The 25688-nt window shown below is 34.0% G+C and overlaps 1 protein-coding gene across 1 annotated transcript in view; it reads left to right on the top strand.

Moving 5' to 3' along the window:
* LOC145685405 (uncharacterized) overlaps positions 1–25688 on the top strand; it is a 135402-nt gene that overhangs the window by 42111 nt on the left and 67603 nt on the right. Inside the window, exon 5 of the mRNA XM_081757799.1 lies at positions 22570–22756. Within this exon, the coding sequence (XP_081613925.1) occupies positions 22570–22756 (187 nt within the window). The remainder of the gene's footprint in view (positions 1–22569; positions 22757–25688) is intronic.

The following is a 25688-nucleotide window of genomic DNA, read 5'->3' as shown; positions in this document are numbered from 1 at the left end:
TTTTAGTACATTTAGATGAAAAATATAAGACGTTATTACCACAAAGATATAATGATGAAACTGAGCAAGTATTGAAAGATTTGAAAAAGTGTAAGCTGTTTGTTAAGTATGAAGGTGTGAAAGATTTAGATAATGGTTATAAAATACATCAGTTTTACTTTAGAAATGAATCCAAAAAATAAAACTTATAATTTTAAGTGTATAAGTGTTCATTATCAATATCCGAACTTGTAATTTTAAATGTATAAGTGTTTTTATAGTATCAGAATATAAAAAACTAAGACCTTTGGGTATATAGAACATAATGTCATTTGAATTTTAAAGATACATATATAAATAAGGGATTTATTTGAGTTTCTTGTAATTATATCCTTAGAGTTATGCAATTTATAAAACATTCAGTAGATAGGCAATTTATTTCTCTATTGAATGTCGTTTGAATTTTGAAAATCGGTTAATAAACAACGGAGATATAACAAATTCGGAATAATATCCTTAGAGGTATGCAACCCACAATACAATAAAAAAGCAATTTTTTTTCTTTATCGATTGTCGTTTGAATTTTGAAAATCGGTTAATATTTGACGATTTTATATCAAGATCAAAATTTCGGGACTTTTTTACGGGTTTATTTTTGAGTTTTCGGGAAAATGTTATTCTTTAAAAAAGTCTTAAAATATTATTTTACTTATGGTAGTATTTTTATTTTTTCGGTTTTTTGAATTTTTGTGGAGATATTGAAAAAGGGAAAAGTATCCTTTGGGTTATGCAACCATCTATGCTTTTTAAAAAATTGGCTATGTTATTAGTATTCATTTACCGTTTGAATTTTTGAATACGGTTAATAAACAACGATGTTATAACGATCTGAAGATATTTTTTCCCTCATGGGCTGCCATTGAAATCAGGGTTGGTTATCGTTTCCAAAAAATTATCGTGTTTACCTTATTTAGTACTAGTTCATTCGTAATAATTTCAGAGCTTAATTCGTAATTTTAACAATTCTGGAAAAACATGATAAAAAGAATTAGTTTCCAACCCTGTTTGTCACGTGAAGGTAAAAATCATCACGTTACATTGTCACGTTATCTAGGTACAATTTTCTCTCTTCACAATCGAAAAAGTTTTAAACTTCTTAGTTTAGCTATATAACGTGACAGTTTTGGTGTTGTTATTACTAGACTTCCATATACTGCTTGATTACTAAAAAGAAAGAAAGACTGCCTGAAGGAATGCAACTTGTGACTTAAAAAGAAACAAGTTCTCCTTTACATATGTTCATATGGAAGTCACGTACGCAATTTGCATGCAAAATCTTCATCATATACAATGGAAGTAGATAGCCTTCGCTTTAATACAACTTATTTTTTTTTATTCTTACCAAGCAAACTGGATTGTGTGTGCATGTATCAGTGAGTTGGATGAATGAAAATATATATATATACTGTGGCTGTGCGTTTATTCAATACAGTTTTAAGTCCATCTTCTTATTACTCAGCTATTAGTAGGCCGATTTTAATCAAACAAAAAGTATTTTTTCAATCAAAGACAGCACTATAAGTTATAAGTTTTAGATGTAAGTTTTTATGATTTTAAATGTCATAAAAGCATATTCAATCTCACTTTAACATTGTAGTTATGGGAATACTTTGCATTAGCTTCTTGAGCTCTTATGTGCTAGTCAACTAATGTTAGAAAAAAAATATTCAAAGAAAGTGCTTAGTAATTATGCTAGTCATCTAGTGGTGATTTATAGTTAGTGATATTATATCCCTTTTCTTTAAATTCTGGCAATCTTTTTTGTATCCAATCATGAAGTTTTATATGGGATATGGAACAAAAGTTCTCATTATAATATGCAGGAATTCCACATACAACACACTTATTATTAATATTTCCTTCATTAGTTAAGTCATAACAAGATGTAGTATATCTCCTTCTAGAAAGATGTGGCGGGAAACCAACACGTATTATATCTTTAAATAAAATAACTTGTGGTGCTGGTAATGTAAAACCTACGGGGTTATATGTTGGATCTACAAACTTACATTCTGATAATGTAGCAGGTCTTAGAATCATAAATGGTGTATCTGCATCCTTAAAGAATTGATACATTATTTTTATAAAGTCATGCTCTAACATTTTATTCTGTATTTCCATCACTCGTTCTGTTGATGAGAGTGAATAATTTATCAACGGTACAGAATATTTTAAACCCTGTTCAATTTCTTTATTGAGATTCTCTGCTTTATAACATCTTTTACAATTATCAGACCTCTTGTTTCCATTTCGAGCAAATTCTTGGTATTGCTTTAATTCTCCACAAATTATGCACTTTTTCATTATTTATTAAATATAAAATATTCAAAATAATTAATTCATTTTTTGTTATAACTACATTGATTTCCGCAATTTGATTCTAAATGTGATAAAAGCAAGTGCACAAGGTACAATACTCAATCTACTTTGCGCTCTGTAACTTTGTTTAAGTAATATCGTCAGTGGTGGGTTTGTAATTTTCGATGTGATTCTATGCTGGAGGATTTCATATATAAAAAAGCCTGGTTTGAGAAAGTGGCCCCAGATTGGTTTTATGAATACTACTGAGGTACAACAGTTGTGTTGTTCTTCTAGAAAATGTTCCTTATGGCAAAACCGAATAGCTAGGAGAATTGTCATGGTGCAACAAATATGTTTCGTTGATGCAAGCTTCCCATTGCTAAAGAATTGCATGTACAAAACTGAGTTAACAGTTAAATTAGATTGCAATATTTCATCGAATTGAGTTTGCTTAAAAATCAATATATTCATATTGTCATTTTCTTGTATTTCACAATGAATATATTTACATGTTGTTCGCGCTGTGAAGCACATCTAAGCACACTTATTTAGTAATAACGGTTGATATGCAGAAGAAAGTCACTTGAAGACAGATTGCATGTTAAACAAGACTAATGTAAGTAAAGTTAAATTTGGTTTTAAATTTCACTAACTTAACAGAAAACAAGAAAACAAATTATATTTTCAGCGATAACGAATTTCTTCATCTGTGTTATTCTGAACACACTGCTACTGAGAAGCGATTTTTCTACGACGATTAGTGTCCTAAAAAGTTTTTAACGTTCTACACTATCCACATTAGTAGTAGTATCCTATCTTATAAACACAGGATATAAACATGATATAGTTTTGTAAGTACTTTCAGCAACAGATAGGCAACCGGGAAAATGGAATATTTGTGCTTGAAGGGCTGCTTTCAATTTGTTTGTCGCAAGACACGTCCTCTTCCTCCGAAGAGGACAAATTAATTATTCATCGTTACTAGGGTAACCCATATAGTTATTGGCCACTTAAGCAAATTTTGTATTTTGAAATTATGTTAAAATTTGACTATTTGGCATAAAAGAAAATAATATACCTTTCTGGAAACTATGTTTAATTCATAATGCAATAGGCTAGAAATGCACTAGGAAGCTGCATAAATGGTGTAAAAAAACTAAAATTAAATGAACATATACGAAAAGTTACAGTTATTGGCCACTCTTTAAAGTAATTGACCACAATCAAGATTATTATAGGCCACGTGCCAATTGCGACGTCAAATTAATTACTACTTTTATATTCATAAAATACAACGTTTACTATAAGACTACTATGAAGTACAACTATAAATACAATTGCTAGTACGATGTTCTGAAAGAAAAATAATATTCGTAACTAGGACTTTTTTTATTTGACTTTATGTGTAACTAGAATGTGTAGAAATATAATAAAATCATATAGTTCACTTATATTTAGAAAAGACAGCCGACTTGTAGGCCCTTTAACAGAACCCGATGGAGGAGGAGACTGCTTTGATTCACCGTTTACTTTTATCATAATATCTTCATCCAAGTCGTGTGGACTATTACGATTGCAAGTTTCTTCCTGCCTAGGGCTTGTTTCATTCGTATCACTTTGTGCTTCTTTCTGTACACACGTGGAAGGATGATTTTTCTTCCATGTTTTGATCTGTTTTGTTGAAATAAAGCCACAAACAACACAAGGCAAAGAAGTCGGATCCATAATCATCTTGGTAACCATCTTTGTCCATTCTTTCAAATTCATTGATTCTGTCTTCTCCAACGATATCTGAGAACGATGGATAAGATAACGTGGGCTTATCTTAATCTTTCCAGCTTTGTGGTTGCGGGAGCATTTTTTGGTCGATTTACCAAGACATTTGAAGTAGTATATAGCGTCTGGAACGAAGGGGTAAAGGCCGCACGCTCTAAAACCATTCTTTAAGTTCTCTGGTTTTAGCGAAGAATCGATTACATCTTGTAAGACAGATGCAAATGACACTTTGGTGAGTGCTTCATGGTGATGATTAGTTTTCCACTTACGTACTGACTTACGACACGCTACCTTGATGGGCCGAAACAGTCATACAGCAGCTGGCTGCAAAATTCTGGTGGCGTTCGGATACAGAGCTATGACCTCTATATGTAGTTGGTTGCCTAATACGCTCAGTTGATAAGTTAGGTGAGCCTTGTGCCCATCCAGGAGAAGAATTAATGGAAATGTTACTTTTTGTTGGACGAGAAATGGATGAAGAACATTGCCTACATATTCATAGAACATTTGTGCTGTCATTCACCCGTTGTCACTTTGTGCTACACCCCAAGTAGATGGAACTGATGTAGTAATCTATTCAGGAGTTCTTTTGCAAGGATAAAACTAGAGGTGGACAGGAAGATCCATCACGAGCAAACGTGTGAAGAACAGTGATTTGTTCTTTTGGCGAGCCTTGTTCTAAATTGTATACATTTTTAGCACCGTTCGCAGCAAGGACTTTACCTGTTTTTGGACATATTTGGAAACCTGTTTCATCGCTATTTAAAACTCTTGAGGATCTTTCAGGATATTCTTCTAAATTTTTCTCATGGATATATTCGGAAATGTCTTTGAACCATTTTCTTATATTCTCTTCACTTACACATGAACTTGCTATGGTATTTCTATTTCGTTACTTGGAAATATTGATCCATTGATATATCGAAATACAACACATTCACACTTAAAACCACCACGGTCTTTGCATATGCGCTCTTTTCTTCTTTGCACGTGCGGTTTTTGTTCAGAAGCTGATTTTGTCTGTGCGTTGCATAGGTATCCAAACTCTCGATCCCAACCCTCGCGATCTCGGCACATGCGCTCAACTGGGCTCGGGCTCAATAATAGACCCCGAGTTCGAACCCCACTCAAATAAGTGATCACGAGCCCAAATCAGTGCGAGCAGAGTTTAGATAAGTGAGCGAGACCATAGGTCAGAGAAGTGATCGCGTGCCCGGCAGAGTGCTGGCTCAGTTGAGAGAAGTGAGTATGAGCCAATTGAGTGCGAGCCCGCGCTCGCTTCGCACTCACATAGACTAATATGCATATGAGTCAAAACAATAAGAAACGCATTCCATGTTATACAAAGAAGAAAAATCACATGCTTGACAACTGTTTGAAATCTGATTTGTCATTTTATTATTCGAAGGACTTCAAACACCGTTCGATAAAAAATGACTTTTTCATAACTATTATGAGGAGGTGGTATTTGTTAGAAGGTGGAATTTGTTTTTGTTATTTTAGTAACAACTTCCATGACCCTAGCTTTTTAAGGATTAACGTAATTGTCCACTCCACATTAAAAAAAATTGTGACAGCTAACGTCGTGCAGTTAGGTCACCCAATATACACTTTCTTATACCATAATCGTGCCAGGTAAAAAGAGCCTCTCTCTCTCTCTCTCCTCCTTTCTTCCCTCCCATACTAAAATTATCTAACAACATTAGCGCAATTCTAATTTCAAACTATACATGTATTGGTTTCGATAAAATAAAATAATAAAACCGAGACAAAAGAAGATTCATAAATTGGTATGAAGAGAAACTGAAACACATTCAATGAAAAATTGAAACCAATGGATGTCTATTACACAGAGATTCAGAAATGAGGTAGAGAGAGTGGGGAGAAAGAGAGATTAAGAAAAGATGAGAGGAGAAGGAAACGAAAAAGGAGAACATATAAAAATGTGGAATACAAACATAGTAAGAAAAGAACCTAACGTTCTAAATTTCCGTTTCCAGAAATCCAACAGTAATATACAAATAACTTTTGTTTCTACATATTTTTCAAAACTACTCGAATATATAGAGGATCCTTTAAACATTCATTAAGTCACTTTCATAAAGGATAGCATACTCAATTTCCAGGGGAACTGTAGATCTCCGAAACATATCTAGGATGTCAAAAGTTTAACACATGATTTGTTTCCGCGTGGCTCGATTGCAAATTCAGTAGTGTTAATTGAACCTACTGACCAAAAATACATTCTAAGAAACCCAGTATGTAGGGTCATATCCTCCATTTCAAACTACTAATGCGAACTGAAAGGAAAACGGAAAGAAAGGAAGACAAAAATAAATAAAAATAGAAAATTCACAGTATAGTTTTAAACTATTATTATTATTATTATTATTATTATTATTATTATTATTATTATTATTATTATTATTATTATTTGCTTACTTTTGAACTTCTATTCTCAAATTACTGCATAATATGTTTCCATTTCTGTAATTTTTCTTGGATTTTATGTTATTTCCTTTATAAGTGGGCACTAATTTCTCTCTAAGTCATCGAATAGATTAATTTCGTTACACACTTTGGTGTAAATAACCTTACAAAAAGAAGTCGATTCGTTCCAAAGATCAGGGTTGGCTTGTAAGTAATATCTGGCTTGTAAGTAGGGTAAGTAAGTTCTGGGTTGACTTTACCGGTGCTATGCTGTTGTAGGGGCAACGTATTGAACTTATGAATAGTACAGCTCTCTCGAGTATTGAACATATGAATAGTACAGCTGAACATAGGTTCAAACCCTGTTCGCGACAAACTTCCTCTTTTTCAGAAAGTAATTGTGAAGAATAGATTTTTAATACTAGACGATCAATACTTAAGAATGTGGAAGTGAACACCTGTATTATGATAGAGATGATTTACGAATGTTAGTTAGGAGAGGGCAAGGAAATTACCAGGACATTCCAAACACATCAAATTTTTAACATAAACGATATTCGGGTCAGAGATGATTTTTATCATTTCAATTTCACGGGAAAACTTGGGGAGGGTAATGGAAATGAAGATATATAAAATCAAATAAAAGTTAATGACTCTTGAACCACCAAACCAATCTCGATCAAATTCTCAACCTAGATGAAGCTCGAACCTGAGATGGTTTCTGTCATATCACTTTGACTGTGTTACTTAAGAGAGGGAGAAGGGGAGCGACATTTTAAAAAGAATGAAAAATGACCGGTATTAGTGGCGAATGTAAAATTTTTGGAGTCACTGAGAATAACAGTGACACAGCTGATGCTGCTTAAATCCAAATTCAGGCCCATACCTTGGGGGAAGGGATAACATAAACATGATCGAAATAACCAATATCAGTGTCGAATTCATAATTCTCCTGCTCGCTAAGTCAAACAATGGCACTGCAGATACCATCCTCTACAACATAAGGTGGGGAGGGGTATATAAAACACATTGAAAATGACCGATATCAAAGAGCGCTTTAGAAAAGTAAAAAGTGACTGAGTATCGGAACATCTTGCTATTTTTTTTTAAATTTAACCCTATGAAGTGGTTAATTGATGCTGTTAATAATAATAATAATAATAATAATAATAATAATAGTAATAATAATAATAATAATAATAATAATAAATATTTACATTCACAGTATAGTTGCAAATTTTATTATTATTATTATTATTATTATTTATTTATTTATTTATTTATTTGCGTACTTTTGAACTTCTACGGCGAAATTACTGCAAAATATGTTTTATTTCTGTAATGTCTCCTGGATTGCATGTTTTTCCTTTATTAGTGGGCACTAATTTCTCTCCAGGGCGTCGAATAAATGAATTTCGTTGTTCACTTTGGTGCAAACAACGTTACAGAAAGAAACCGGTTTGTTCCAAAGATCAGGGCTAAAGTAAGTAATATTTGGCTTGTAATTTAAGGTGTCATAATAGTGTAGAGGTAACGTAATGGCCTTATGAATAATACAGCTGTATAATATAGATTCAAATCCTGTTCACGCGAAGTTTGATTTTTTTACAAAGTAAGTGTGAAGAATCGACTTATACTGGACAAGTAATACGTAAGGATATGGAAGCAAACGCGTGAATCATGATAGAGACTATATACGAATGTTGGTCGGGAAAGGCCAAGGGAATTACCAGGACATTAAAACACATCATTGATCTCCAGTATTCACTTAACGTGTTATTGTTCTCAGAAAGAAACACTACACCATTTGTTAAACAAAGTTTGGGTAAAGCAATCGGTGATATAGCGGTAAAGTGCTAGATTTCCAAACCGAAAATCTTGGTTCGATTCCCCAAGAGGTACTATGATTTTTTTAGTATAAAATAATGGCTGCAAACAGAGATTCATCTTCTGTTGGAGAACTTGCAACACATCACTGGCGAATTCGAGTAAACAATGTGCGTTTTCTACATCATATACTGTAACGATAAGTATGTTTCATATTTATATTAATCCCCTCTTTGTTTCTTGACGGTTCCCTACCCTGTCTACGTATCTTTCACTTCTCTCCTCCTCTCTCTCTCCCTCTGATAGAAATAGAGTTTAAACGCAAGGGAATAAGTAAAATCAGTTTCTTATCCTTTGGATTACTGAGTCTCAGTCGAATTACCGGGCCACTATTGTTTAGCATCCTTGACCCATTGGTGGTCTATAACGTAACCAACATCACCCTACTGGCACGATGACCGTTTGAGCTCCAGCGTGTTCAATCTATCTGTGCAAATTGTTATATCCGCAAGAGAGGAAATCGATGCTCAATGTTCGGAGGAGTTAAATCCTCGAAAAAGACTAGAGAATAGTAACCTCTAAGCTTATTTGAAACAAAATTTTATTTATACTGGTTCCACAAAAAATTTGTTCCCATCCTATAATTCAATGTGTTTTACTCACGTTGCAATTTGAAAAATGCTACATCTATGAGGAACATAAGCTTTGATTTTCCAACATTTGTAACTTTTCATTACGATACAGTTTGGACTTTTAATATAGAGTATTTCTGATAGAAATTTAGAAGTAAACTAGCACTCATTCAATTTTCTCTCTTTATTTATTTTCTCTTTTCTTTTGTTCGTTCAGTTTGCATTAGTAGTCAGAAATGGAGGATATGACCAACGCTACCTACTGGGTTCATTAGAATGTATTTTCTGCCAGTAGGTTTAATTAACACTACCGAATTTGCCATCGAACCACGCGGAAACAAATCGTGTGTGTTAAACTTTTGACATTATCCTAGATGTGTCTCGGAGATCTACAGTTCTAATGGAAATTGAGTATGCTATCCTTTATGAAAGTGAGTTAATGAATGTTTAAAGGGTCCTTTATATATTCAAGTAGTTTGAAAAAATATGTAGAAACAGAAGTTATTTGTATATTACTGTTGGATTTCTGGAAACGGAAATTTAGAACGTTAGGTTCTTTTCTTACTATGTTTGTATTCCACATTTTTAACTGTTCTCTGTTTTCGATTCCTTCTTCTCCCCTCTTCCATCAATCTCTCTTTCTCTCCCCCTCCCTCTGTCTCATTTCTTAACCTGTGTGTAAGAGACATCCATTGGTTTCAATCTTTCGTTATGTGTGTTTCAGTTTCTCGCTACATTAACTTATGAATCTTCTTTCGTCTCGGTTTTATTACTTTATTTTATCGAAACCAATACCTGTGTAGTTTGAAATAGAATTGCGCTCATGTTGTTAGTTAATTTTAGTATGGGAGGGAAGAAAGGAGAAGAGAGAGAGAGGGTCTCTTTACCTGAGACGATTATGGGATAAGACAGTGTCTGTTGGGTGGCCTAACTGAACGGCGTTAGCTGTCGCAATATTTTGATGTGGAGTGTACAGTAAATAAGATTCTTGATATTACAACATGGGGAATTGATATACTAGAAACACATAAATCTGTGCGTTCAATGAAAGGTCGAGCGAAATTTGTATTATTTTCGTTGTAGATTCTTTAAATCCCAACAAACAAGAGTGTTAAATATGTATACCAACAAAGTTTCCCAGCTCATAAAAAAGATAATTTTAGCCAGTTAATTTAACTGACTTCTTCGTGAGACCCTTAAGTGTATTTTATGTGATACTTAACTACTGTATAATTAAATTTTAATATTCATTAATAAAAACTAAAGCAAAATTACATCTATAGAAGCCAGAAGGAAAATAGTAAAACGAAACCATTAAATTTCTGTCAATTTATTAGAAAAAATAAGAATTTGAACTTGTTGAAGAGATATATAGGTAATATTTGATTCCTATGTCAAGGATAATTGTCTGTTGATGCAAAACCATCTCAAAACAAGTAAATATGTTCAGCATTTTTGCTATGATGTGTGCAAGTTTGTGCGTAATTAATAATAATATAATTATACTCCTTACACCCTACACCCAACAAAATCATGCTCAATTTGCTGAAACGGTTTTCCCTATACTTTATATATATATATATATATATATATATATATATATATATATATATATATATATATATATATATATATATATATATATATCACAATTTATTTCTAGCAGATTTCATTTCATTTCATTACAAATTTACATTTATCCTTCTGACACAGAATCGTTCAATACTTGCACTATCACATTCACATTCAGTGTATCATAATATAACTTGGACATCTTGTTCATTACGGTGACCAAACAATAAAATGAAGTAAGATTTATTCATAATAAAAATCATTAGACTACATTATTACAAGCCCTCTCGAATTATCTAATGGCTAGCACGCGTGCCTTTGGTGAACGATCCTCGGTGGGAGAGCATTGAACGACAATGGTTTTGATTCCATGTTAAAACTATAAATCCGCATCTCCAATAGCCTCGAGGATGAAAGAGAAAGTTAAACGATAGTGGATTAATCAATCAACAGTATTGCAAATTTCAGCTGCATAAAGAACCTATGTCATGCGGGAATTCTTGAATTCATTTTATTAAAGTAGGTGTTCTAACAAAATGTCAGTATTAAAGTGTCTGAAATTTCTATTTAGAGATAGCTCTCTCCATGCAGATTCTGAAAGGTAGAAACAATGAAAATGGATAAAATAGTTACTGATATTACTGACAAATACCGATTCAGATAATAGTTTGGGCTGTCACAAAAATAGGACAAGTTAGAATATTTCGATTAATTTTAACAACAGTGTCAGGAGTGAAAATTGGAGAAAGGAGTACGCCATTAATCAGTCTATTTTATAGTTGCCGCAACCGCAAATTCGGAACTCGCGCTCAACATAGCTGTAGCTCAATTATTCAGCAATAATGAAATATGTCAGCCCGAGCTCAATAATAATAATACATTTCAAATGATATATTACTTGACGCCTTTACCATTTGAAAATTGTGATGTAGATCGTGTCTATGACCCTCCGGGGAACCCAGATGCAATACGTTTTCATAAAACGTGCATACCCCCAAAAATAGTGGCATACGTGTGCGCGGATGTTTCCATTCACCCAACCGTTTAAGAAAAAATTGCCTGGAATCAGATTTTATAGGTGCCCTTCCCGTATGGCACGTGCTCTTAGAGACGTTTATACATTTAGCAGAAACGCGAACATTACTGCTTGCTTCAGGAGTACTAACATTGCACATGTTTCGAAGAGAATGAAGACGAAGTGAGAAAGTGAAGTGACACTGTCCTGCAAGAGACAATGAAACTAGCCAGAGTGAATACCAACCGTGTACTGTCCGAAAAGATGTAATGTCCACAGTGTGATCACTCAGTTTGGAGGATTATCACGTGCACGAATTCAACTCATGTAAAAGAGCTGCAACAATACCCGAAACTGAAAACAAAAAGCAATATTAAATGTGTGTTACAATATCTAGCAAAGAAACGGTAAAATAAGGTTGCATTCAAAGGAAGTCGTACACTACAGTTAAAGCAGGGTACGATAGGAAAGTTTGATGAAGTGTGATATGAGAGCTACCGTCTATTATTCTATCTTACGACTTTGTGGATGGAAATAGCAATATATATATATATATATATATATATATATATATATATATATATATATATATATATATATATATATATATATATATATTAGACTCTCGAATATCACAGATTCAGTAGGATTTATTACAAATTTGAAGCGATAGTATGGAATAACATCCTATCTAATTACTGCAGTTACAATCATAAAAAGAACATGACCAGTCAGGAGAAATAACAAACATTGAGGAAGCATTTATAAAAGAAGTAAATGAGCATATATGGACGAAAAACATTCCAAAGGAATTTGTGTTGAATTGTGATCAAAGGCAGTTGAACTACGAACTATCGTCAGACGGTACATTGTCGAAAATGGGAGAAAAAGATATTATCTCCACGTTGCAGTCGATACATTAATGAAGTAGCGATATATTATTCAGCATACAGCTACACTATTAAAGTTGCGATCTTGTTGAATGGACGTCTAGCTAACAAATTGTATACATACTTTCAGGAATCCAATGATAAATTCGGTTCTCGTGTTGTACGGGACAGGGAAGAAACGTGCTCTCCTATTGTAGTAGTAGACACAAGTGTGAGTGGAAGATGACAAAATAACATCATATGAAGTTTCTTTTTTGTGTCAGCTATGAATCCACATTTATCTGACAACGATACTCACTTGTACTGTGTGACTCTCGGTAGGAATGGAAGGATGAACATATGGTCTGGGACTGCTGCAGGAAAACGTGTCGATATGAAATAATCTTACCAAAAACTACAATATATGCTGAAGCTTTGGGCATACATTTCTTTCGGCAATACCAATTGTAATCCAAGCGAATTAATGACTACTTCTACTTACGTCTCCGTGTGCAGTAGCCAAATATACATGATAGGTTATGATAAGTTCTTTCTACTAAAATTACATTTCGGTAATCTAGAATCAGTTCTCTGATAATACCTATCGATCAATGCTTCGTTAGGCGTGGCAGAAAGTTCGTTATAAAAATGTTGAACGGGTGCAAGATTTCAGAAATGCAATTGATGTGCCATTTCATATGGACATTACAGAGCGTGAGGTGTTGATATGTATCAATTACAATTTCTTACCTGTGCGTTCGTTTACTCATCTCTACTGATATGATAATTATCTTGAGAATTCTTATGTGCAATTACAGATTAGGCACGTTATTAACGGTGTGCCTTCTACTGTAGCCTATCATGGAGGTTTCCAAGATCTTGTGTCACCATTTGCTTTGAGCTAAGGAGACTTGTTCCATTTTGATTCTTTTCTCAATATCTTTCCAACGATATAAAACTTGACCCTTCCTACCATTTCAAAGTTTTAGTTGAACTCTGTGTCGGGCTCGCCGAAGGAACCTCGGACACAACTTTTTTCAATCAAAATGTATGCCCCTAAAAATATTCTGATACGTGTTTGACTATGTTTCCATACACCCAACCGTTTCCCGGAAAAATGGCTCCGTTTAAAATGGCACTTTATAGACGCCTTGTAGTTATGGCAAGTTATCTAGTTTGCAATGCTCTTGTGGACATTTACATTATCCTGCAGAAACACGGACATCATTTTTTGCTTTCTGGGTGCTAACATTACTGCCTCCTTTTTTCTGTGCATGTTCACCAGTTCAATCCCAAGTGCTTTCCCTGTCAGTATATATCAGTATAGCTCTTCAAATAGCATTTTTCCTCGCTAAAATATCACTTTATTGTTAAATATAATGTCCAGTAGAAATATTGTTTCTTCAAAAAGGTGTAGTGAAGTGGGGTTTGCTTTGTATGCTGAGAAATATGATATTTATTTCCTCTGTTGAAGTATGTTAAGCTTTGGCCTAGAACACTTTCTACGTTATTTCAGGGAATACTTGATACAGGCTTTCCTTTTACTTTTCCATCTCTACTTACATGCTCGTATTTAGCACATATAAATCAATTACGGCCTTCTTGTACGGTTTTCCTTTTTCAATTTCCCTATAGAGAATAGGGCAATTCTTTTATTTTGGAAATATTCGTCAGTGTACTCACATTTCAACCTATCATTTCCTACGCTCTTTTGTTTGATATTTCATCTATCTATCTAATTCTGAACATTCTTCTACCGAATTACAGTTTAAAGACATTCATTCTCTGTTTATTCTCTTTTCCCGATGAATATCACTCACAAACTTACAATGTCACGGTCTGTACAAATGTATTCATGAACCTTTTCTGAAACTTTATGTCGTTGATCCAGGTTAGAACGTTTTGTTTTCCTCGAATATCGTTTTTGCCTGACCTACTCTGGGTCATGTTTTCACCTACTTTTGCTTGTTCATTTGCTGTCTATGTAGCATAAATATTACATCTCTTTCAGCAGGTGGTCAATTTAGATCAGTTTATTTATTGTTTCTTTTACCGGCGTAACCCCTCAAAATCGAGTATACTGCAAAGATAAGCCTCGCATGTGAACTGCTTTCTCTGGACGCCAACGTCGCTACTACCTTTTGTGATAATCGTGTTTGTGATTTGGAAGTCACATTTTATTGAGCGTTGCACGGAGTAGTGCCTCGCAAATGCATCCAGGACTAGATAGAGCGGTGTCTTAAATGACTGGTAGGAGTCCTGGAAGCGGATGGTACAAAAATATCTTCCTCCATCTGGGGTGGAGATGAACTTATCCCGAAACTTGTGTGTGTCAAGTTTTCCTGTTGCCCAAATCTTAAAAAAAAATAAACATGAAAATGTAAGAAGTACAATAAAAGCACAACAAATTGAAACAGTTCTCTTTTTTTTCCCTTGTTGGTTGATAGAGTTTACCTTTTTATTCATCGGATTGTTTCTTTTTGTTCCATTCTGTTGTTTGTTTTCGGAGCAATGCGTCTTTATCGACGTAAATGTTTTCCTTGCATCCCAATTATGCTCAATGCGCCGGCCCTACGTTGATCCTACAGTGAGCTCATGCTTATGACATGGCTCGTAAAGCACCGTACGTTCTTTTGGCAAGTGCTTACAACGGTATGTTGTATAGTGTTGTACTGTTGTACTATTATTAACCTGTACCGGTATTTGAAAGACGATCAGAGGTGCGACAACGGAGCATATTTTGTAAAGAAGAAGAAAAAGGAAATTGTAAAGATTATCATTGCTCCTTAGTTACTGTAATTGTATATATAAATAAGAGAGGTTGTTGAGTGAAAAGATTACGTAGTTCTCAGAAGAATTGATGTTTAAGAAATTAACGGTTTGTAAACGAAAGTATAAATAAATAATATTTACGATTCAATGTTCTGTTATAGATATTGTGGCTCAAGAGATATTTATTAAGAACCAGTAGTGTTACATAATTAAATGGTGCCTTCATACCGGGAGTTTGTGTATCGTTCTGAAGTAGAGTAACAACGAGCACAATTGAGCCCAATATTTATGTCACTATACTAAGAAGTGGTAAACGAATAAACCGAGGTATGTCGGAAACTGAAGAAAGCCAAGACCGACCTATGCAAAGTGGTAGTCATGCTCCTGATACCGTGACAGATCTTTTAAAGCAGATATCATGCCAAATGAACCAACTTCAACAGAATCAGAATGTAACCCATCAGCAATTGGAGGAATTCCAATAAAAAATGGTTACTCAACAACAATTTGAGGAATTCCAACAAAAATGGTTACTCAACAGCAATTTGAGGAATTCCAACAAAAAATGGTTACTCAACAACAGTTTGAGGAATTCCAGAATGTAACCCATCAACAATTGGAGGACTCCTTAAAGCAATTGCAACATAAAATTGAGGAACAACTGCAAGATAAAATGGATCAATTACAATGTAAAATAGAAGGTCAATTGGAGGAACAGATTTCCACGAGATTTAAGCAGTATGACCAAAGGATGGAACGAGTATCCCAAAATTACACTGAGATGCATGATGTGGTTAAAGCCATGCGATCGGTAATTAACGAACACACCTTTCACATCCGAGAACTTCGAGAGGATATGAATTGTTTGCAAGAGTGGTACCATGCTACTAAGGAAGAGCACGATGGTGGACATAGACATCAGTCCCACAGTGGACATAGAAATCAGGCTGCATATAATGGATTAGAACCAGTAATCTCTCATGATGGTGGGTATAGAAATCAGTCTCCTTTTAGGGAACCAGAACCAGTAACATCTCATCGAGTTTTGGAGGATAGTGAGTCTTCGGGATATAGTGAAGGTAGTATCAAAGTTGGAAGAAGAAAGAAATATTCATCCTGTAGGAAGTCAAAATGTTCAAAATCACATAATAATGACAAACCTTTGCGATTTAGCGAGGTAAAATCATTGACCAAATTTAGCGGTGGACCTGACGATATTCCTGCACAGGTATTTATCGAGAAGTTTGAGGATGAATGCGACTTAATAGGCATCAAAGAGTCGAAATTCTTGAAGATACTTCCACACGTCCTACAACCTCCATGCTTAACGTGGTTCAAAGCCATTCGAGAAAACCTTCATGCTTATTCAGATTTTAAAGCTGCCCTACTATCCAATTATGAAAACGACTTTATGCTCGCCAACAGGGATGCTTTATTACGTACTAAAGTTTTCGATCCCCGAAGCCACAAGAATGTTACGGAATTCGTAGTATCGACATACAACGAATTAAAAGCTCTAAATCCTAATTTCAGAAATAATAGGAATTTCAGAAATAATCACCGAAATTATAATCGAAGTAACAACAATTATGGTAATTATGCACAAAATCGATTCATAGGTGGTAGCAATTATAATAACAGAAATCCAATTTCTTTGTATGCATACAATCGATCCGATTCTACTCAAGAATGCGGAATACAATGTGAGTTAATAGAACCAATTAATCACCGTAATTTAAACTAGGTGGTGCTGATATGGAAGGGGTTAAACCCACGTCAGCGTTAAGTTTATCTAATCAATTATCTGATAATGAAACTAAATTAAAATGTTTACATACTAATATTGCGTACCAATATATACCGATTGCTAACTGTTTTTGGCGATTTGATGATGAGATGGAAGCAAAAGATAATAGTGAAAAGGATTTTGTTTTCTTGAAAACATTTTGCACTGCCCGAATTAATATAAAAATTAACGATATTCCTATTCGTGCTTTAATTGATACAGGGTCTACAGTTTCGCTTTTATCTTATACTTTTTAGCAGGAAATTACTAAGAATTATTCTAGTCCCAGGTTACAAAAGGTGCATAATTTAGTATTAATAGATTATACTGGTAAACACAAAAAGAGAGTTATGGGGAAAACACAAGTTGAAATTGATATGCAAGGCTATAAAATTAATATTCCAATATTAGTTATAAATGAACTTAATGAAAAGGTTTTAATTGGAATGGACTTTCTAACCCAGCTGCGCGCTATCCTGGATTTTAAAAATAAGACATTTACCGTGCACACTATAGATGATGCTGTGGTTCAAAAATTAATACCTGCTAATGACGATATAGCTTGCCAATGTCAACCTTTTGTGGACAATGTTTCGAAAATTAATTTTTGTAAGGTGGAAGAATTTAATATTATAGAAATGGAAAAGGAATTACTTTCAAACAACAATGATGATTTTACATTTTCAAAATGCGTAGATAATATTGTAGATTCTTTGGATTTTATGGTTGAAAGCGCTATTGCATTATTCAAAGAAATTATTTATAGACATAGAAAGGCTTTTTCATCTAAACCCGGATGTTGTAAAGATTTTGTATATACCATAGAAGTAGACTGTAAAGATCCTATAGTGCCTAAACCCTATATTATTCCGTATCGTTTTAGAGAAAACGTACGACAGCAAATTGCAGATATGCTAAATCAAGGAATAATACGACCGTCACAAAGTGTGCATCTTAACCCTTTATATGTTGTGCCCAAGAAAGACGGTAAATATCTAAGATTGGTCCTGGACCTGCGTAAATTAAACTCACATATAAAATTACAACAAGTAAGATATCCTCCTGTAGATGAAATCCTCAGTTTATTACAGGGTAATACCGTATTTGGGAATTTAGATTTGGTCATGGCATATAATCAAATTATGCTGGATGAAAGTTCAAAACCCTACACTGCCTTTTTGTTTGAAGGTCAGTTATATGAATATAATCGAGTGGTGTTTGGATTGATAAATGGTAGTGCAGCATTGGCATCTTGTTTGAATCAAGTGATAAAGCAAGATTAACGTAGTTATGTTGTATATTATGCTGATGATATTTTGGTTATGGGAAAAACACCCAAAGATTATTTGAAGAATTTAGACTTAGTTCTTCAGCGATTAGAAAATTTCGGCTTAACTGTAAATATTGAAAACTCTAAATTCTTTCAAAGGTCTATTGAATTTTTGGGATACTCAATCTATGCAAATGGAATATGTTACAGTGATTCCAAAGTACAAGCAATTAGAGATCTACCAATTCCCACGAATTTAAAAGAAACTAGGCAGGTGTTAGGACTTTTTAATTGGTTCAGAAGATCCATTCCTAAGTTTGCTGAGATGGCTAAACCACTGTTTTCGATTACAAAGAAAGGAGTACCATGGCAATGGGGGGAGGCACAAGATCGAAGCTTCCAATGTTTAAAAACCTGCATAATGAGAAACATCCGTTTGAACCAGACTATAGTCGTCCTTTTTTTGTTCAGTGCGATGGAGCACTTACAGGAATTTCTGGTGTACTCTGGCAACCAGGAATTAACAATAATGAACCGTCAGTAATACATTGTGTAAGTCGGACTCTGAAAAATGCGGAGAAAGCATATACCATAACAGAAATTGAATTATTGGCGGTGCGATTTTCTTTGAAAAAATTTGCTCCCTACTTAAGCGGATGTCACTTTACCATTATTACTGACCATAGCTCACTATGCCATCTGAAGAAAATACAGGGATATAACAGCCGTTTGTTAAGATGGTCCTTAGAGATGCAATCCTTTGATTTCGAAGTTAAGCATATAAAGGGAGTAAATAACGTACCTGTAGATACCTTATCTAGACTATTCAATAGTGAAAAGCATCGAGTACCAACTATAAATGCTTTTAAGGTTTTACAGGAAGAAATTTCCAACATTTCAGTGGACGATTTACAAAAATCCCAACGGGATCACGAACCTTATGCCAGGATTATACAACATTTGACAACCTGTTCGAAAGGATGTAACTTCCCCATTCATGGAATACCTTGTATCGAATGTCTAATAATGTGTTGGTAATTAAAGACTTCAAATATGATCATAGAACTAAAATTTGTGCACCTCCAAAATTGGTTCCTCTAATATTAAAAGCTTATCACGATGATTTTGGACACTTTAGATATTCAAAAGTGTATTCATTGATTAACAAATCGTTTTATTGGAAATCGCTTAGATCCCAAATTAAAAATTATATTTAAGATTGCGAGGAATGTATGAGAATTAAACATAATTATCGAGCTATCTATAAGCCTATGTTGTCAATAACACCGGAACGTCCACACTCCTTCATTTCTATCGATCTGTATGGGCCACTTCCGAGAGCAGCTTCTGGTGAAACATATCCTCTTACTGTGTTGAATATTTTACGCGATATGTGGTAGCCTACCCGTTACGTAAAGCTACTTCATCAGCAATAGTTCATCGTATTCTAAATGTATATATACCACACTGCGGACCTATAGAACACATCTTGTGTGATAACGGTGGACAATTCGGAGTGATGTGTTTCTTCTTGCCATGATTAACGCCAATATTAAGGTTCATTTTGTAACCCCCTACCATCCCAGCAGTTCAATAGTGGAAAATATTCATCGAAATCTGGGGATGTTATTTCGACATTGCTGTCGTAACAAACATAATGAATGGATCAAATACGTTACGGAAATTATGTATTTCTTAAACTATTCAGTGTCGGATACTTTAGGAGTAGCACCCGCTAATATTCATAATGGAACCGATTATCTGTCGCCTATTGAACGACACTTTGGAATCCGACTGGATGATAAAAACGAAGTAGATTATTCTCATCTTGTAAGTATGATTCACTTTCGTAGGATTCGAAAATTCAATTCTCGAAATCAGAAAACCGAGGAAAAACAGAAAGGTAAAGTTAAAATTAAGTCTAATGATCTGGTGTTTGTGAGATTACATCCACAAAGTGACGCTTCATTAAAAAGAATCTATAAATTCTGCGACTTGTATGCTGGACCATGTTTGTGTACGAAGCAAATTAACTCTAAAGTATTTGAATTAATGGACTTGAAAACGGGAAAAGTTTTAGGATTACGAAATGTCGATGAAATAAAATTATGGCAGCCTACCGAAAATACTAGAAAGAAATGGATGGACTTAGTCAAAAATGTAGTCCCTCCTGAGATCATAAGTAAAATTAATATAAATAATGTATAATAGAGGGAACTCAATCTCAAAACGAGATAAACACAGTATTTTATAGTTGTATAGTTTAGTTATTGTATTTCTTTTCATGTTATTTTATTTTCAACTATTTTTCTAGTGTAACAATTATTTTCTTCAATGTAATGTATGCTATATTGTTTTATTGTGTTCACAACACTATAATTACTCGGTAAGCCCTTTATGTGTTCTATATGTATAGTCACGTAGAATGTTTATTCTGTGTTTACGTTTGGATCAATTCTATTAGAGAAAAAATTTATATTTAATTCAGTGCAATTATGCTTAATTTCATGAATAAAACTATATACATTATAGTAAATATATCCCAGTGAATCTAAAAATAATTGTGGACCGTATTATTATAGTTACTTTTCTATTGACGCACCTTATTATGTATATTATAATGACAGGCCAAAGAATATGCTTAATTATGTGATTAAAATATGATACTGATATAAAATGTAATCCTATGTATATACAAGGGCTGATCAAAATGTGCATTCTTGAACGGTCCAGGATTCTTTTCATTTATTGTTAATAAATAAATGAAATTCATGTTCGTGGCGCCAGATACAACGGTATGTTGTATAGTGTTGTACTGTTGTACTATTATTTACCTGTACCGGTATTAGAAAGACTTTCAGAGTTGCGACAACGGAGCATATTTTGTAAAGAAGAAGAAAAAGGAAATTGTAAAAATTATCATTGCTCCTTAGTTACTGTAATTGGATATATAAATAAGAGAGGTTGTTGAGTGAAAAGATTACGTAGTTCTCAGAAGAATTGATGTTTAAGAAATTAACGGTTTGTAAACGAAGGTATAAATAAATAATATTTACGATTCAATGTTCTGTTATAGATATTGTGCCTCAAGAGATATTTATTAAGAACCAGTAGTGTTACATGCTCCCGTGTGAAATTGCGGCCTTCCCACACATTTTCAATTTATAAATGTGCTTTAATAACAACTATTTATAGGTACTTCAATATATTTAAAATCGCTCCCCGGCTTACCCTTTCGGGAAATGCCCAAACAAACTAGAACAAGATAAACTCTCAAGTTATAGATTACTTGGAAAAGACAAGTATCACGACACAATCCAATATCTTGTAATTAAAGATAAAAATGCTGATAGTGCCAATGCTCAAGCTAACCAAGTGGTATTAAGGTTTTGTCCCCTTTCCTCATTATTAAAGTTATAACTTAAAACACCAAACAGGTTAAATAAGCTAAAGAATGGCAGTTTTTACCGGAAACAGCAGAAAACTGTGCACACGAGAAGTAAATATCGAATGTTCTGAAATTAACCTCCATTAGGCCACTAAACGCATCCGTAGAACTTTGATTCTTTGACTCATGAACTACGATTCCTCGATTAGATAACACCAGTGCATTGATTTTGTTACCCAATGTTGCGTCAATGACTAGAGGCATACCACCGGGCCAATCTTCATCGTCCATTAGAAGGCAATTTGTACCATTTGCGCGTTATTTGCACTAACATTACAGTCTCCATAAATATAAATCATCTTCCTGATAATATCGATAGGAGCAAGGACGTTTACCCACACCTATTGGATCACAGAACTAAAAACTTTAATCCGCAGCTGCAATACACATAGGTCCTACATAACTCGCTATTCATTAAAGGCAACCTTCATTTTTCACTGCTCGAATCAGCTAATCATGCATAATTGACAGCAGGTACAAAGCGTTGTGTGGTAAGCGTAGAGAAAAAAGAAAGAACACATTGCTACTTTCATGCTAGTTACCGAACTCGCATTTTCTTTTGAAAATATTGGGAAACGTTCTCCTTCAAAAACACACATATATGAACGACCAACAAACGACTGCGTTCATTAATTTGATTCGGTTCAGCATACCGTCTAATTATTTTGCAGAACTGCATATAAAAGAACCTTCAAGTAACATCGGCACCTCTGGCAATCCTGCCTTATGTTTGACATCACTTATACACAGTTGATAATCAGTTAGTAAGTGTCTCGCATTCGTAGATAAATCAATCAAGAGATACTTATATTTACGAATGTTTTCTTCCCAGGTTGTGGTCATGCACAGAAAAGAGAAACAAAAATAATCCAAGGAATAGAGGCATCACTGTTTTATCCATGGTCAGTAAAATTACAGATAACGAACGAAACCCACACGTACCATCACTGTGGTGCAAGCTTAATAGCCGATAAATTTATTATTACCGCTGCACACTGCATCCAACCAGGTGATGATGGGTAAGTAACAACAGATAAAGAAATAATAGACAAAGTTTATTTTGTGCGAATATGAGCGTTTAAGCATTATATGACAACAAAAGTCGTATGGAAGAAACACTTTTATGGCAGGGTGTAGTAACTTAATTGTTAATTACTTAGTTGAGGTTACACGCTGCTGTTTGTTTTCTATTTTCTTTCTTTTTCTCCTCTCTCTCTCTCTCTCTCTCTCTCTCCTCCCTATCCACAAAAGTTGTATTAATTACAAAAGAATATTGTGCTTCATTACATAATCCTCTGTTTCTTTATATAACTAACTATAATTCAATAATACTTGCTAAATCTATATCTAACACTCTTGCTTTTCCTATACTACTATTCCTGCTCGCCTTGAATCTCGGGCCCTAATAAGGAAGCATAAATATAGAAAAGAAGATTGGTTCAGAAAAAGTTTGAAAATACCCCAAAGTTCTTACTAAATTATTTACCTGATAATGCTTAAAGAATGATTAAAGACCCTGTTTCATTCTAAGAGAAATGATTTGCCAACCATGAACTTGTGATTATTAGGAAACGAAGAAGAGTTTCCTAACGGACTCTTTCATTTTGTTATTTCAAAAATTGTTTTTTGAAAGTACTTCTGTTTAACTCAGTACGTAGTAACTCTAGTTTACTGAATCTTACAAAATATATACCCTAGAGAACAGTACAATACGATTTCATTTGAGTAGATATTACACATTCCAGTATCGTTAAAAATGCCTCACAATGCAATTTTGTCACAAAAAAACGAAAACATGTATGTGATATCATTGAAAGGTCTTTTTTGTTCTAAATATAATGATGTAATAACTATTCGTCTAATATAATTAGAGTACGAGAATGAATTTATGCCATGTGTTTTGTAAATAATAAGTAACCAATTTCACACTAGTTAAAAAATTATATTGTCAGTGATGTGGCTAAATGGAGTAAATTGATTTTTCTAGTTTACAGCGGATCGAGTCAAATTTATATTTTAGATTTATACTGTACTACTCATTCAGGAAACAGTAGTTTTAGAGAATTCATATGTCCAATAAATGGAACATTCAACAACGAAATTAGTTTCTCGATGTACCGGCAAATTTTGTGCACCTAGAGGGGTAAAAAGATACAGAAAATGTCGTATTAAGAAACATTTCAAGAACATTCCCGAATTTATCACAATTTTTACATATGGTACAAATGTATTTATTATTGTTCGAAGTCCTAATTTACTCTGTAATCACATACGAAAATGAGTTAAAGGTAATCATTTTATGAGTAGAAATTACCTTATTTCCTTTAAACACAATGTTTTTGTGAAGGACACGCTAAGACAAGAAATATTACTTTATAAGTTAACAATTATTATAAACATTAAAGTTAAATTGAAATTTTAATTTGTTCAATGACGCGTAAAAATTATTTTTAAAATAGTAATATAAAATAAATTTACGGCCTACCGTACAAGTGTTTGATACGTCCTTATTTGGAGACTTCAGAAACGTGAGTTACAGAGACTATTTTTGAAACACGCATTAAAATATATCTACGTCAATTGTACTAACAGCATACATAATTATTTTTCAAAGCTCTTGGAATGGGTACACGAAAGCACAGTTATTAATATAACCCGTAAGTACTATGGACCGTCTCACAGACCGCTGCTACTTTTCGTATCATTATATTTTCCACGGTCTCACTACTACAAGTGGATCTTTTCGTCTACTTTCCTGTCTAGGAAATGGTTACGTATTGTGAAGTGCGTGTTATAATTGATCCCCTGTACGCTGGCGCTGGAGGGGTCGAGCGGTCTCACAGACGTACTATGGCAGTTACGTGAGTATTTTGCTGTTCAGTTGTCTTTCGTTATCTACTGATTACTAGCAGTTTTGTGTCTTACCGCGTAGCACGTCTTGCACCACACATCAAATAATGACCCAGAGACTGGAAAACGTAAAATAATCATATATTATAACGAGTAAAGGCGGAGTGGATACTATAGACAAAAAATGTACAGATTACACATCAAGTCGTCGAACAAGACGATAGCCATTGACAATTTTCTTTATGCTGGTGGATGTTGCGCGTGGCGTCAATGCGTATGTCTTGCATGAAGTCCACGCTAAGTCCGCAGTGATGACAAGACTCAATTTCATGAAACCGTTCGCAAAATGAATTCTTAGGCCTCACATAGAACGTAGATTGTTCATCAGACATCTGCCACGGGAGCTGAGTTTTTCAATCAAGAGCATACCACAGCTTGAAAGTGAGTTTCCCCCATCACGCACAAAGAGTTGAAAAGGAAAACACAGTCTTCTGTCCACTGAGTTGTAAGCGGAAAGCAAAGATATTCGTGCCAGCGGTGTGTGGTACCGATTTCCTTACAGTGCAGAAAAAAAGATACAAGTGCCTACCTGAAGAAAGCACATGCTGTCAGAAAAGTTAGTAAGGTACTTTCGTTACCGGCAAAACGTATTTTCTTTACTTTCGCCATCATAAAATAACTAAAATAAGTTTTATTCATTACCTTTTCACTACAAAAATATAACAGTATAACTATAATAGTACCTTCTTGTAAATTTAAAAAAGCTAAAATTCTATGTTTTTCTCCGATTTTCCTGTATATTTTATTCTCAGTGCATCTACAAGAACACTTTATCTTAAAGTAGTGTTATTTGGCAACATAGAAACGGAGAAAAAAATTGAATATATCAACAATTACAATTTTAGAATAACAATGAAAGCATTGTTGCAAATTTTGACAATGCTCTATTTCTTATTGTTTTAGAAATATAAAGCTTTTTTTACATCGTGAAATTACTATGTTTTATTTTTCCATATGCAACTAAGACATGTAGGATAGCATTTTAAAAATATGCAATAAAACTACTATTCAGAAAATGCGAAACAACAATGCGGTCTGACA

This window comes from Thermobia domestica, chromosome 5 (genome assembly GCF_964235325.1).
Source record: "Thermobia domestica chromosome 5, izTheDome1.hap1.1, whole genome shotgun sequence".
NCBI lineage: Eukaryota > Metazoa > Arthropoda > Insecta > Zygentoma > Lepismatidae > Thermobia > Thermobia domestica.
The sequence above is the reverse complement of the archived record's forward strand: the minus strand, read 5'-3'. Positions and strand labels throughout refer to the sequence as shown.